At 44.4% G+C, this 16,462-nt stretch overlaps 1 protein-coding gene across 7 annotated transcripts in view; it reads right to left on the reverse strand.

Moving 5' to 3' along the window:
* The window catches only part of LOC106587586 (ATP-dependent chromatin remodeler CHD9), a 127,755-nt gene that overhangs the window by 24,990 nt on the left and 86,303 nt on the right, over nt 1-16,462 (reverse strand). For all 7 annotated transcript variants that reach the window (XM_082969598.1, XM_082969599.1, XM_045708563.2 and 4 more), the window contains 10 exons: nt 14,634-14,877; nt 9,159-9,335; nt 8,685-8,828; nt 7,312-7,410; nt 7,028-7,184; nt 4,822-5,032; nt 3,247-3,442; nt 2,735-2,908; nt 442-627; nt 96-206 (listed from right to left, as the gene is read on the reverse strand). In XM_082969598.1, the coding sequence (XP_082825724.1) occupies nt 96-206; nt 442-627; nt 2,735-2,908; nt 3,247-3,442; nt 4,822-5,032; nt 7,028-7,184; nt 7,312-7,410; nt 8,685-8,828; nt 9,159-9,335; nt 14,634-14,877 (1,699 nt within the window). The remainder of the gene's footprint in view (nt 1-95; nt 207-441; nt 628-2,734; nt 2,909-3,246; nt 3,443-4,821; nt 5,033-7,027; nt 7,185-7,311; nt 7,411-8,684; nt 8,829-9,158; nt 9,336-14,633; nt 14,878-16,462) is intronic.

Consider the following 16,462-nt stretch of genomic DNA (forward strand, 5'->3'; position numbering starts at 1 on the left):
GCAAATTCACTCATGGCATTGATCTTATCTCCTATATAACATCTCATCATGGCCAGAAAGAGCAGGTTCAGTGTTTAAACTAAAGCATTACTTACTCTGCCATTGGCAGTGTCCATGTCAATCTCAGCCTTCTTGGCCCACTTGTCCCAGAAGTTGGGGTCGTCCAGAGAAATGTCTGTGCGGTTTCCGGACGCCACAAAACTGGCCTGAGAGAAGAAGACATTAAATCCCATTAAACCTTGATAATCTGATTCACTGTTCCTTCCTGAGTCACCTTCAATGAGAAGTCTGAGTCTCATAACAGAGCTGAGAGTCTGTGATGAAGAGTGACATGAGAGTAAACAGTTGACACTGGTTACTACTGCTAGTTATGCAGAAAGGAAAAGGATAGCAACATTCAAACAATGACCACTGTGTGGTGCTCTTTCAGTCACTGGGTACCTTGGCAAAGGTAGATCCCCGTCCCTCAGACTCGATGGTGATGGTCTTGGTCCTGCGTTGAAGGATCTGGTCGATGTCCTCCTCACAGAACTTGGCCCCCTCATCCTCATCGTCCATCAGAGCTCCATACGCCCCTTTCCTCAGCAGGTCCTCGATCTCCTTCTTAGACAGCTGCTGCTGGGTGGGCTGGAGAGAGGGGAGGGGGAGAAGGAGAAACAGAGGGTGTTAGGGGAACTGATGATGGACTATTTACACATTACATCATTGTACATACAAACATGTGCACAACACATGCACATGCATTAACACCACACAAAAACAGACAGACACTCTAGCGTGAGAAACGCCGAGGAGAGAGACAGTTAGCTGAACTGAAGCTGAACTGGATCACGTGCTAGACCTTTTTAAATCATAAAGAGTAGCAGCAACCCCCAGCTGACCCATGGTGTGTTAGTATGCAGCTGGTGGTGCTAATGTCTGCTCAACACTTTCTTCCTGATAGTCCAGCTAATCCAGAGACAGAAACAGCTAAGCTCCTCCTACACACCGATGATGCACTAAGAGGATATCTCAAAGCTGTGTTTATTATATTGACTAGTCCATTTTCTACACTCTCATTTTGTAGAATGGACTTAACATTTTTTGCCTTCGGAATATATTCTGACCCCTTGACTTTTTCCACATTTTGTTACATTACGGCCTTATTCTAAAACGGATTAAATCATTTTTCCCTCATCAATCTACACATAATACCCCATAATGACAAAGCAAAAAACATATATATATATATTTTTTTGCCAATGTATATATATAAAAAAACTGAAATATGACATTTACATAAGTACTCAGACCCTTTACCTAGTACTTTGTTGAAGCACCTTTGGCAGCAATTACATCATTGCGTCTTCTTGGGTATGACGCTACAAGCTTGGCACACCTGTATTTGGGGAGTTTCTCCCATTTTTCTCTGCAGATCCTCTCAAGCTCTGTCAGATTAGATGGGGAGCGTTGCTGCACAGCTACTTTCAGGTCTCTCCAGAGATGTTTGATCGGGTTCAAGTCCAGGCTCTGGCTGGGCCACTCAAGGACATTCAGAGACTTGTCCCGAAGCCACTCCTGTGTTGTCTCGGCTGTGTGCATAGGCTCGTTGTCCTGTTGGAAGGTGAACCTCCGCCCCAGTCTGAGGTCCTGAGCGCTCTGGAGCAGGTTTAAATCAAGGATCTCGCTGTACTTTGCTCCATTCATCTTTGTCTCGATCCTGACTAGTCTCCCAGTCCCTGCCACTGAAAAACATCCCCACAGCATGATGCTGCCACCACCATGCTACACCGTAGGGATGGTGCCAGGTTTCCTCCAGATGTGACGCTTGGCATTCAGACCAAGAGTTCAATCTTGGTTTCATTAGACCAGATAATCTTGTTTCTCATGGTCTGAGAGTCCAAGCGTGCTGTCATGTGGCTTTTACTGAGGAGCGGGTTCCGTCTGGCCACTCTACCATAAAGGCCTGATTGGTGGAGTGCTGTAGAGATGGTTGTCCTTCTGGAAGGTTCTCCCATCTCCACAAAGGAACTCTAGAGCTCTGTCAGTGACCATCGGGTTCTTGGTCACCTCCCTGACCAAGGCCTTTATTCCCCGATTGCTCAGTTTGGCCGGGCGGCCAGCTTTAGGGAGAGTTTTGGTGGTTCCAAACTTCTTCCATTTAAGAATGATGGAGGCCACTGTGTTCTTGGGGACCTTCAATGCTGCAGACATGTTTTGGTAACCTTCCCCAGATCTGTGCCTCAACACAATCCTGTCTCGGAGCTCTACGGACAATTCCTTCGACATCATTGCTTGATTTTTGCTCTGACATGCACTGTCAACTGTGGGACCTTATATAGACAGGTGTGTGCTTTTCCAAATCATGTCCAATCAATTGAATTTCCCACAGGTGGACTCCAATCAAGTTGTAGAAACATCTCAACGATGACCAATGGAAACAGGATGCACCTGAGCTCAATTTCGAGTCTCATAGCAAATGGTCTGAATACTTATGTAAATAAGGTATTTCTGTTTTTTATTTGTAATACATTTGCAAAAAACTCTGAAAACCTGTTTTTGCTTTGTCATTATGGGTTATTGTGTGTAGATTGCTGAGATTTTTTTAAATATTTAATCCATTTTAGAATAAGGCTGTAACATAACAAAATGTGGAAAAAGTCAAGGTGTCTGAATACTTTCCGAATGCTGAGCATCCACCGGACTAATACAGGTGCTGTAGAGTGTGTGTGTATGACGAACACAGCAGACTCACCCCTCCTCCTGGCACGCTGTTCTCCCTGCCACTCATGCTCTGCAGCACAGCCTTGTCCAGGCCCAGTTTGAGGCTGGCCCGGTCAAACATCTCCCGCTCGTAAGAGTTCCTGGTGATCAGACGGTACACCTTCACCGACTTGTTCTGACCAATCCTATGGCAGCGAGCCTGGGCCTGAGAATAATGAAAAATAACTTGGTTATGACCAGCCTAATATATTTTATATTTGTCCAATAAAAATCACTTCAGGATCAAGATCGTTGCTGCTATAATAATATATGCCATTTAGCAGACGCTTTTATCCAAAGCGACTTAGTCATGCATACATACATTTTACTATCCAAGATGTGCCAATTAAAAAGTTAAACTATTATAATAGGATATAAAAGACACTTCTCAATTCAAGGACTTCCTGAATTGACTGAATTGAAATAGAAAGTGACCACACCTTTGTTGCTAATTGTATTACAGTGGAGGCTGATGTCACTTTAAATGTCTGTGTGTGTCTTTACCTGCAGGTCATTCTGTGGGTTCCAGTCTGAGTCAAAGATAATACAGGTGTCAGCAGCAGTCAAGTTGATGCCCAGACCTCCAGCCCGGGTACACAGCAGGAACACAAAGCGGTCCGAGTCTGGTTTGCTGAAACGGTCTATAGCTGCCTGACGCAGGTTACCTCTCACTCTGCCATCGATACGCTCATACAGGTACCTGAGGAACACAGGACCATGCAGGGTTGGAGGAGGATCTTCTAGTACACATAATTACAAATGTTCTAGCGTCACATCCAAGTATCATGAATGTCAACATTTACATACAGTACGACACAGAGTTTTACAGTAGCTGATACAACACCAACCATCCGACATTAAGAGGCCTCCAATTGCCACACAATATTTCCAGGAATTAGTTTTTGTCACCCACTTTAAAACAACATTCACTAGTTCTCTCCTTTCCTCCATTCCTGTCTCTCTTTTCCCCTCTCTCTCTATTCTGCTCTCTCTTCCTCCTTCCATCCTTCCTCCCCCTCTCTCTGGCAGAGAACAAGGAGCCCTGGCCTCACCCCACATCCTACCCCTCATCTTCTTCACCTTACACACCTCACCCCTCACCTCTACAGTGACCCACTTCCCTCCGCGCGCCCACAGACGCCTCTCTCCCTCTGTCTGATGTGGGAGTGCCCCGAGGGAGTCTGTGAGCTGCCGCTGAACCCCGGCTAAGCCTTGCCTAGCCACTGAGCGGAGCGTCTCGCCTTGTGTGTTTACACTGGTTTGGTTCGGGGTTTGAGTGCCAGAAAGAAGCAGGGAGGGGAGAAGAACACAGGGCCAGGCCCGGGATAGTGAGAGAGACAAGAGGAGAGGATAGAGAGAGGGAGAAGAAGAGAGAGGACAGAGATATCAGGAGGGAAAGGGAGGAAGATATAGAGAGACCACACAGACCAGGCCAGTCGCCCGCTTTCCTCAGCTTAGACGGGCTGCTGGGATAATATCCTTTTCATTTAGCCTGCAAACAGGAAGCTCATTAAGCCAGGAGATTAAGACCTTGAATGAAAGGGTCTTGGTACATTCTTCTGCTTCTGTTACACAGTCTTTATCACCTCCCTGCTCTGGGTGGCATTATGGAGTGATGAGCACTGAGGGCTTAAAAGGCTCTTTCTCAGACAGTCACTGGAGAGAGAGGCTAATGTTTAGAGATTCAGCATTTCTCTTCAACTACATTCAATTTAATAAGGGAAAGTACTGTGATTCAGCTTTTTCTGCACTGAAAACTGCTAGCTAGCTAACACCAGATAATAAACCATAAATACGTCACTTTGAAAATGGAGCTGAAAAATGGAAATTACAAAGTCTATTACCCTCTTAAAAGCATGATTCCTGTCTTTTTCCGTATCAGTCTAGCTGAAACTGCAGAGGGCGGTAAAAATTCTACATGCACTGACAAAGTAATAAACATTACATATCTCATCTCAAACTACCTCATCTCACAATATGAAATATCTGAGGAGAGAACCTTGATTTCCAGGCTTCTATTGGAGTGGAGTACTTGGGAGCATAGTAATACAAGACGAGAAGAGAGGCAGGCAGCAGTACCTTCTCTGGATGAGGTAGTCCTCCAGGATATCCAGACAGCGGACCATCTGGGAGAAGATGAGGACCTTGTGTCCACCGGCCTTCATCTTGGGCAGCAACTTGTCTATGAGGACCAGTTTACCAGCCGACTGCACCATGGCCTGCAGGTGGAAATCAAAGGCAACAGGGCTGTACACCTCTCGGAAGTCCTCCAAGATCTTCTCCTCAGCACCTGGGAGAAATGGACAGACAAATAAAGTCAGTGATGGTATCAGTGTTTCTGCTACAATTGTACAAGCAGGGCGGGGCCCCCGTCTAACGCTGTTGCCACCAGAGTTTGGCTTCTATTGGGAAATGACTGGATGACAATCTGGTACCATGCTACCATTTTCACCTAATCTGTATACAGTTCATATACAGTACCTACTTTAAGACAGACAGGAATAGCAACTCAGTCATGGAACAGATTTTGTACAATATGGTACTGGAAAAAAGAGGGTGGACCTGAGTGAGGTGGCGGTACAAGGAACTCTCTCTCTGGTCACTGGCTAGAAGGATAATGACCAAGCAACTGAATGACCAAGGAGACAACTCACACACACAGCTCACTGCCTCAAACTCACAAAGCAGCATTGATGAAGAAAGGTACCAAAGACAATATGAGAATGAGGACTTCTATAATGCTTATCAAGTCCAACAACCCATTTTTTTATTTGACATACTAAAAACTACCGGATATTAAAAACTGGGTGGTTCGAGCCCTGAATGCTGATTGGCTGACAGCCGTGGTATATCAGACCGTATAACACGGGTATGACAAAACATTTATTTTTACTACTCTATTTACGTTGGTAACCAGTTTATAATAGCAATAAGGCACCTTGGGTTTGTGGTATATGGCCAATATACCATGGCTAAGGTCGTGCCTAAGAACAGACCTTAGCCGTGGTATATTGGCCATATACCACAAACCCCTGAGGTGCCTTATTGCTATTATAAACTGGTTACCAACGTTTTTTTATTTATTTAACCTTTATTTAACTAGGTAAGTCAATTAAGAACAAATTCTTACTTACAATAACGGCCTACACTGGTCAAACACGGACGACGCTGGGCCAATTGTGTGCTGCCCTATGGGATTCCCAATCACGGCCGGTTGTGATACAGCCTGGATCAGAACCAGGGTGTCTGTAGTGATGCCTCTAGTATTGAGATGCAGTGTCTTAGACCGCTGCGCCACTCAGGAGCCCATATACCACACCCCCTCGTGACTTACTGCTTAATTAAAAAGCCTTCATATTTCTGTTTGGCAGTTTATCAACTCTTAAGCTGATCCTTTAGTTGTCCTAGCCCTCATTAAAACTGATACACACACACACACACACACACACACACAGCTGTCAAACCACAGGCCAAAGGTTCACTAGGCTGGCCTTGTATGAGAGCACTGTGTCAAACCAGATTAACCAGAGCACAAGTATACCAGTGACATAAAGATATTACAGCTATGGTAAGGAGGGCAGGGAGGAGGGAGAGGGAGAGGAAGAGGAATGGACCAACACAGCAGCTTTTGGTTGTGGGATGAACGGAGGGATGAGGGAGAGGTGAAGTTAGTCCATTATCTGTTCCAGAGCCTCAACCTCCTGGCCTGCTTTCTCTGTTCTAGGAGTTCTGACACAGCTAGGAGAAAGATGGAGGGGGGAGGAGAGAGGGTGTGTGGGTGAGAGAAACAGACAGCGCCATAGGGAAAGATAGTGAGGAATGAGGATGTCTCTGACTCAGCGGTTTTCATTCTGCCCCGGGGCTGCTATAGAGCTCTTTACTACCGGTATGGGCAGGAATTACCCAAATCAGCCTTCCCCATACGGCATACACTGTCCTTCCATATAACAAGAGGCTACATACAGCGTTCCACAACCTGGATTGTAGCAATATCACTGTTAGTACCTTTAATGAGGTAAGGCTGGTTACAGCAGCTTCTCAGCTCCATCATGGTGTTGACCAGGTTGAGTTACAGTCAGGCTTGGGGCAATTCCATGTCAATTCCAGTCAATTAAGGAAGTAAACTGAAATTCCAATTCTCTTCAATGCTTTTCAATGGGGAAAATGGGGAATTGGAATTTGGTTTACTTTCTGAATTGACTGGAATTTCAATGGAATTGACCCCAACCCTGGTTACAGTTAGGGTTAGGTAGGGGTCAGGGTCAGGTAGTGGTGTGTTCAGTACCTTTGATGAGGTAGGGGTGGTTGCAACACTTCCTCAGCTCCATCATGGTGTTGACCAGGTTGGGGACGTTGGCCTGGCCGACTCCTTTAGACAGGAAGGAGAAGTTCTTCTCTAGGATGGCTCTGTAGTACTTCTTCTGGATGTTGGTCAGCTCCACCTGACCACATTATATAGAAACATTCAATTATATAGGACAATACACAGAAACAACATCAGTCAGCAAAACTAAGACAAAAAAAACACAATCTCAAGCACACACACAACGCAAACACGCACACACACACCTCAATGATGGTTTCCTCCTTAGGAGCCAGCTTCTTCTCCACGTCCTCCTTGAGACGACGCAGCATCATGGGCTTCAGGATGGCCTGCAACTTCTGGACCTGAGAGAGACCGAGATATGCAGGTTCATATATGGACGCATGCATACGCACACATACATACAGACACAGTTTACAGTAATATGTGACGCTTTTTGACCTGAGACACAGAGAGATGGATACAGAGAGATGGAAGATACAGGTTAACATGTGGAGAGTCTGGAATGGAAACGCACTCACGCACCCACTCACACACCCACACACACATGATTTTAACTAGAGGTGCTGAAGGATTAGCAGGATTAAGAGGGGTTGACCATGGGCCGGTCAGTGGGATGATTGTCAAACCAGTACAATACACTGAGTGTACAAAACATTAGGAACACCTTAGAAATCCTTCTTTAACCTGTCTCCTCTCCTTCACCTACACCTGCTTTCTATGACATAGACTGACCAGGTGAATCCAGGTGAAACCTATGATCCCTTATTAAATCCACTTCAATCAGTGTAGATGAAAGGGAGGAGACAGGTTAAAGAAGGATTTTTAAGCCTTGAGACAATTGAGACATGGAGTATATGTGTGCCATTCAGAGGGTGAATGGGCAAGTCAAAATATTTAAGTGCCTTTGAACGGGGTATGGTAGTAGGTGCCAGGAACACCGGTTTGAGTGTGTCAAGAACTGCAATGCTGCTGGGTTTTTCACATTTAACAGACTGATGAAGAAGTCCATGAGGTTAATGATAGGGGTTCTAAATAACTGTAATTACATCAGCATAATGCTACAGGGCCTTTAACATAACTTTCCAAATCACTCACTCACTCACTCACTCACTCACTCACTCACTCACTCACTCACTCACTCACTCACTCACTCACTCACTCACTCACTCACTCACTCACTCACTCACTCACTCACTCACTCACTCACTCACAGACTCACTCACTGACTGACTGACTGACTGACTGACTGACTGACGGTGTGTGCTCTATTCTCCTTCAGAGTTCCATCTGTACCAACAGGATCATTATCTACACACACTGACACACTGTTCAAACACCAGGTGGGGTGAGTGGGGAAAAACACACTCATGTCCCCTGATACCATATGAAAACAAATTAGCTTCTGTATTAATAATCATATTCATTATGATCAGTGATGGTAAAGGACACACTCACACACAGGCAAACAGGCAGAGACTAAACTATAACACACAGTATTTCTCACATACACACTTTGTTGATAGGAACCCAACAACATAATCCTCACACACTCACACTGACAGCGACACACTTGATACGAACCCAACAACCACATGATAGAATCACACAGCCTCACCTGCTCCTCAGTCTTGAGGTCTCCAAACTCCAGCATGAAGGTGTTCTCTGAGGGGAAGCTTTGAGGCTCCAGGAAGTGCAGCAGACTGAACAGCTCCTCTACCGTGTTCTGGAGGGGAGTCCCTGTCAGGAGGACTTTGTGTTCCTGGTGAGAGAGGAGAGGGAAGAGAGAGATGTGAGTTAGAAACAATACAAGACACATAGCATAGGAACTCCAACCTACAAGCTGTGCCTCCACTGAACACAACTACCGAGAGAGGGGAGACCTCAATCACAAACAATCTTAAGAGCCAACCAGATTGGTGTACAGTGATGGTTACCATTAGGGCACGTTTCACTGCTTCTCTCCACACACAAACAAGATACTGATTTGAGACACACCAGGCCTAGGATCTCAAACATTCAAGCTGTAATGGCTGCATTTCTACCCTTTGCTCAGTTCTGCGCTACAGTATGCTCAGTGACTTGGACATACCAGATTCATGAGCTTGAAGCCCTCTAGCAGCTTGCAGTTCTTGTTCTTGAGGCGATGGGCCTCGTCGATGATGACGCAGCGCCACTCAATGGCGTTGAGCTCAGGACAGCCGCCCAGGATCATCTCAAAGGTGGTGATGAGGGCGTGGAACTTGTAGGCTCCCCGCACCACACGACCCTGGAGGGAAACCAGGAAGAAACACACAGGGAGTCAATACAACTCTTCCATTCATTCAGCTTTTCTCATTCTCAATGGTTGAGCGTATAATGCCTTGTAAAGAAATATCAGTGATTTCAATCATTTGAGAAATATACCATTCTCATATCTAGTGAGACATCCTGCGCAGTGTGTGTGATTCCCTGTGTGTTAAGGTGATTCCCTGTGTGTTCTGGGTGTTAAGGTGATTCCCTGTGTGTTAAGGTGATTCCCTGTGTGTTCTGTGTGTTAAGGTGATTCCCTGTGTGTTAAGGTGATTCCCTGGGTGTTAAGGTGAATCCCTGTGTGTTAAGGTGATTCCCTGTGTGTTCTGTGTGTTAAGGTGATTCCCTGTGTGTTAAGGTGATTCCCTGTGTGTTCTGTGTGTTAAGGTGATTCCCTGTGTGTTAAGGTGATTCCCTGGGTGTTAAGGTGATTCCCTGGGTGTTAAGGTGATTCCCTGGGTGTTCTGTGTGCTAAGGTGAATCCCTGTGTGTTAAGGTGATTCCCTGTGTGTTAAGGTGAATCCCTGTGTGTTAAGGTGAATCCCTGTGTGTTAAGGTGAATCCCTGTGTGTTAAGGTGAATCCCTGTGTGTTAAGGTGATTCCCTGTGTGTTAAGGTGATTCCCTGTGTGTTATGGTGAATCCCTGTGTGTTATGGTGATAACACGATTCCCTGTGTGTTAAGGTGAATCCCTGTGTGTTAACCTGTTGGGTCTAGGGGGCAGCATTTGCACGTCTGGATAAAAAAAATGTACCCGATTTAATCTGGTTACTAATCCTACCCAGTAACTAGAATATGCATATACTTATTATATATGGATAGAAAACACTCTAAAGTTTCCAAAACTGTTTGAATGGTGTCTGTGAGTATAACAGAACTCATTTGGCAGGCAAAACCCTGAGACATTTTCTGACAGGAAGTGGATACCTGATGTGTTGTATTGACTTTAAACCTCTCCCATTGAAAAACACAGGGGTTTAGGAATATTTTGGCACTTCCTATTGCTTCCACTAGATGTCACCAGCCTTTACAAAGTGTTTTGAGTCTTCTGGAGGGAGATCTGACCGAACAAGAGCCATGGAACGGTGATGTCCCATTAGACACCTGGCGCGCTACTTCATGTTGGGTACCCTCGTTCCAATACGTTATAAAAGGCTATGCATTCGTCCACCTTGAATATTATTCATGTTCTGGTTAAAAAAGGCCCTAATGATTTATGCTATACAACGTTTGACATGTTTGAACGAACGGAAATATATTTTTTCCCCTCGTTCATGACGAGAAGTCCGGCTGGCTTACATCATGTGCTAACGAGACGGAGATTTTTGGACATAAATGATGAGCTTTTTTGAACAAAACTACATTCGTTATGGACCTGTGATACCTGGAAGTGACATCTGATGAAGAGAATCAAAGGTAATGGATTATTTACATAGTATTTTCGATTTTAGATCTCCCCAACATGACGTCTAGTCTGTATCGCAACGCGTATTTTTCTGGGCACAGTGCTCAGATTATTGCAAAGTGTGATTTCCCAGTAAGGTTATTTTTAAATCTGGCAAGTTGATTGCGTTCAAAAGATGTAAATCTATAATTCTTTAAATGACAATATAATATTTTACCAATGTTTTCTAATTTTAATTATTTAATTTGTGACGCTGACTTGACTGCCGGTTATTGGAGGGAAACGATTTCCTCAACATCAATGCCATAGTAAAACGCTGTTTTTGTATATAAATATGAACTTGATAGAACTAAAAATGCATGCATTGTCTAACATAATGTCCTAGGAGTGTCATCTGATGGAGATTGTAAAAGGTTAGTGTATCATTTTAGCTGGTTTTATGGTTTTGGTGACCCTGTCTTTGACTTGACAAAACATTACACACAACTCTTGTAAATGTACTGTCCTAACATACTCTAAATTTATGCTTTCGCCGTAAAACCTTTTTGAAATCGTAAAACGTGGTTAGATTAAGGAGATGTTTATCTTTCAAATGGTGTAACATAGTTGTATTTTTGAAAAATTTGAATTTTGACATTTATTTGGATTCAAATTTGCCGCTCTTGAAATGCACCTGCTGTTGATGGAGTGCACCACAGGTGGCACGCTAGCGTCCCACCTAGCCCCAAGAGGTTAAGGTGAATCCCTGTGTGTTAAGGTGATTCCCTGTGTGTTAAGGTGATTCCCTGTGTGTTAAGGTGATTCCCTGTGTGTTAAGGTGATAACATTATTCCCTGTGTGTTAAGGTAATTCCCTGTGTGTTAATGTGATTCCCTGTGTGTTAAGGTGATAACATTATTCCCTGTGTGTTAAGGTGATTCCCTGTGTGTTAAGGTGATAACATTATTCCCTGTGTGTTAAGGTGATTCCCTGTGTGTTAAGGTGATAACATGATTCCCTGTGTGTTAAGGTGATTCCCTGTGTGTTAAGGTAATTCCCTGTGTGTTAAGGTGATTCCCTGTGTGTTAAGGTGATAACATTATTCCCTGTGTGTTAAGGTGATTCCCTGTGTGTTAATGTGATTCCCTGTGTGTTAAGGTGATTCCCTGTGTGTTAAGGTGATTCCCTGTGTGTTAAGGTGATAACATGATTCCCTGTGTGTTATGGTGATTCCCTGTGTGTTAAGGTGATAACATGATTCCCTGTGTGTTAAGGTGATTCCCTGTGTGTTAAGGTGATTCCCTGTGTGTTAAGGTGATAACATGATTCCCTGTGTGTTAAGGTGATTCCCTGTGTGTTAAGGTGATTCCCTGTGTGTTAAGGTGATAACATGATTCCCTGTGTGTTAAGGTGATTCCCTGTGTGTTAAGGGGTGAGCCCTGCTGTTAGATAAAGCCCTGTGGTGCCACAGTGACATCACAGTCTTCCAGTGAGACAGCCTGGTGGCAGCTCCTCTTTCCACTCCTCCCTCATCTGTTCTTTCCACTCCTCCCTCATCTGTTCTTTCCACTCCTCCCTCATCTGTTCTTTCCACTCCTCCCTCATCTGTTCTTTCCACTCCTCCCTCATCTGTTCTTTCCACTCCTCCCTCATCTGTTCTTTCCACTCCTCCCTCATCTGTTCTTTCCACTCCTCCCTCATCTGTTCTTTTCCTCTCCTCCCTGTTACATTTGCATACTAAGCTCTCTTAACCGCTGTCTGTCATTCCACATTACTCTGCCAACCACCGCAGAAAAAAACCTTTGCCCAGGGCTACCGCCTGACATGTGCCACCCTTCAAACCCTTCTCATGTGCCTTTAAATTGAGTCCTGCTTTCAAGTTTCAAGTTTTAATGTCACATGCACAAGTACAGTGAAAGGCCTTTCTTCCAAGCTCTAACCCCAACAATGCTTTAATCAATAACAATGTAATAATAAAAATAACAAGATAGAACAAGACACACGAGATATGAAATAAGAAGAACACGATAAAGTAAGTAAGCATACTATATACATGGTCAGTTCCAGTAGCATATTTGCAATGTGCAGGGATACTGGATCATTAGGGGTAGATATGTATAGGGGTAAGGTGACTAGGCATGCTGGAACATGACAGTCATGCTACTCAATCTCAGTATCTCTCTCTCTCTCATTATGTGGCCTGCAAGCTCTCCTTGGACAAATCTCATTGTGCTACAGGGTTCAATTCTCGGGCCGACTCTCTTCTCTGTATACATCAATGATGTTGCTCTTGCTGCTGGTGATTCTCTGATCCACCTCTACGCAGACGACACCATTCTGTATACTTCTGGCCCCTCTTTGGACACTGTGTTAACTTACCTCCAGACGAGCTTCAATGCCATACAACTCTCCTTCCGTGGCCTACAACTGCTATTCAGTTGCATGCTATTCAATCGATCACTGCCCGCACCTGCTCGCCCGTCCAGCATCACTACTCTGGACGGCTCTGACTTAGAATACGTGGACAACTACAAATACCTGGGTGTCTGGTTAGACTGTACACTCTCCTTCCAGACTGACATTAAGCATCTCCAATCCAAAATTAAATCTAGAATCGGCTTCCTTTATCGCAACAAAGCATCCTTCACTCATGCTGCCAAACATACCCTCGTAAAACTGACCATCCTACCGATCCTCGACTTCGGTGAAGTCATCTATAAAATAGCCTCCAACACTCTACTCAACAAACTGGATGCAGTCTATCACAGTGCCATCCGTTTTGTCACCAAAGCCCCATACACTACCCACCATTGCGACCTGTACGCTCTCGTTGGTTGGCCCTCGCTTCATACTCGTCCCCAAACCCACTGGCTACAGGTTATCTACAAGTCTCTGCTAGGTAAAGCCCCGCCTTATCTCAGCTCACTGGTCACCATAGCAGCACCCACTCGTGGCACGCGCTCCAGCAGGTATATCTCACTGGTCACCCAAAAAGCCAATTCCTCCTTTGGTCGTCTTTCCTTCCAGTTCTCTGCTGCCAATGACTGGAACGAACTGCAAAAATCACTGAAGCTGGAGATCTCCCTCACTTGCTTTAAGCACCAGCTGTCAGAGCAGCTCACAGATCACTGCACCTGTACATAGTCCATCTGTAAACAGGCCATCTATCTACCTACCTCATCCCCATACTGTATTTATTTATTTATCTTGCTCCTTTGCACCCCAGTGTCTCTACTTGCACATTCATCTTCTGCACATCTACCATTCCAGTGTTTAATTGCTATATTGTAATTACTTCACCACCATGGCCTATTTATTGCCTTAACTTACCTCATTTGCACTCACTGTATATAGACTTTTTGTTTTCTTTTGTTCTACTGTATTATTGACTGTATGTTTGTTTATTCCATGTGTAACTCTGTGTTGTTGTATGTGTCGAATTGCTATGCTTTATCTTGGCCAGGTCGCAGTTGTAAATGAGAACTTGTTCTTAACTAGCCTACCTGGTTAAATAAAGGTGCAATAAATATAAAATAAAAATTGTCCGGCTGAGTATCTCTGATATCATGTCACTATTCCCTGATAGAACAAATTCTGTTTTTATTACTTTAATGGAATAGAGAGACACCTGAGATTCACTTAATCTTTCACAGCTAATGATAAGTGCATCACATTATCTCCTGTTCTTAGTCCCCATTATGAGATGCTGGCTGCCAGCGGGTTTCAAGCCCCTTTTGCTGTTGTTTTTGACAAACACCACCTCCCCTCATCATTGAACAACTTTTGAAACTTCAAGGACCCATCTGTTGTTGACATTGTTGTTTATCTGTGGGTCCCTAACTGTACATCTCGTATGTCTAGCCTGTGTTGTTTATTTATGTTGTTGTTTACCTGTGTGTCCCTGGAGTACATCTCGTACTGCTGCAGCATCTGCCTGCTGACCATGGAGCCGTGGTAGACAATGACGTTGAGGTGGGTCCACGTTCTGAACTCCCTCTCCCAGTTGGCGATGGTGGAGAGGGGGGCGATGACGAGGAAGGGGCCCCTGATGCCCACACGCCAGATCTCCTCCAGAAACGTGATGGACTGGATGGTCTTCCCCAGACCCATCTCATCGGCCAGGATACAGTTCCGTCTGTCAGGGAGGAAGAGAGGGAGAGAGAGGGGTGGGGGGCAGGGAGGGAGTAAGAAAGGAGTGAGAGGAAGCGAGGGGGGGGTGGAGGAAGACAGAGCGAGAGAGAGACATTACAGTCCCAAAAAATGTATAGAGTCATTGTGGTCCTGTCTGATATTGATACTAAGTGATGAGACTGGGCTGAACAGAATCCTTCCTCTAGTATTCAGGCAGAACATTAATCTGGTTGTCCAGAGGGTGGGGGTGTTACAGTGAATCTTGACAATTGCAAAGAGCAGATACTCCCACTTGCTTTCTATACTTTTTCCCTTAATCTTAAAGGCTCGGTGCTATCAAAAACAGGATTTTCTGGTGTTTTATAAATATTTCCACAATATGAGGATGGAATAATACTCTGAAATTGTGAAAATTATGATAATCCCCTTTTAGTGTAAGAGCTGATTGAAAATACCGGCTGAAATTTCAGCCTGTTTTGGTGGGATGTTGTTTTGGCCTGCCTGGTGACATCACAGTAAATTAGTTGATAGACCAATAAAGAGAGTTCTAAACCATTCTGCCAATAACAGTTAGTTTTCAGTTTTCCCCTCCCCACTCAGACCCATCCAAGGCAGTCCTAGCAAAATTCTTGCTTGAGAAATTGCTCTTTGCTAAGAAGCTATTTTTGTTTCTTTCTGACCGTTTTAATTGACAACAATCACAATCAAATGTCCTTGATTGTTACCGAGAAATGATTTGATAGAGATAAAAAGTGCTGCATTGGACCTTTAAGAACTTCACAGCACTCTGAAACACAGTCCCAGTAGCAACACTACAGCCTGGCTACAGACAAACAGATGATTTGGGATGTGTTCCACACTCACTCGCTTTCTCCCCTGATCTGTCTCTTCATCTTTCTCTCTCCCCTGATCTGTCTGTCCATCTTTCTCTCTCCCTTGATCTGTCTCTCCATATCTCTGTCTCTGTCTCCCTCTGTCGCTTTCCATCTTTCTCTCTCTGTTCTCCTCCTCTTCCCTTTCCCCACCAGCAGCAAGGGAAGAGGAGGATGTTGATAGTAGAACAGTGAACAGCTCTGTGGGCCAATCCACAAGCCTCAGAGGCAGACAGTCTAATAATGTTAACTCAGCCAAATCACTGCATGCTCTAAACACAACACTGGAAAATCATTTGGAATGTAACATCCACACTACCTCTGTGCAGTGACAAAGTCTCTAAACCAAACAAGCTAAACTGAAAGATAAGTGAATGAAAATGTCCTCATGAAAAACATTTTTAAGACTAAGACACAAATCAAAACAGACAACCAAGAAAACCTTCAGTCAATGAAAGCATCCTCTTTTCAAAGATACTGTAAAAAGCAAGACAGACAACCTTTCGATCTTTTCATATAGCCTATGTGGCGTAGTGCAGTGTTTTCCTGTACTGTTTTGCATGTTTATGCTGTTGTGTTCTTCCCTTTAAAAAAATATGAACCACTAGGGTTGGGCAGTATTTTCATACATCCATACCGTTCCTGTACCATACCAGGGTATATGGTATTACTGGCAGTGCACAAAAGGGGCGCAATTTATTTTCAAACGTAAACTAT

Source organism: Salmo salar, chromosome 26 (assembly GCF_965601325.2).
Source record: "Salmo salar chromosome 26, fSalSal1, whole genome shotgun sequence".
NCBI lineage: Eukaryota > Metazoa > Chordata > Actinopteri > Salmoniformes > Salmonidae > Salmo > Salmo salar.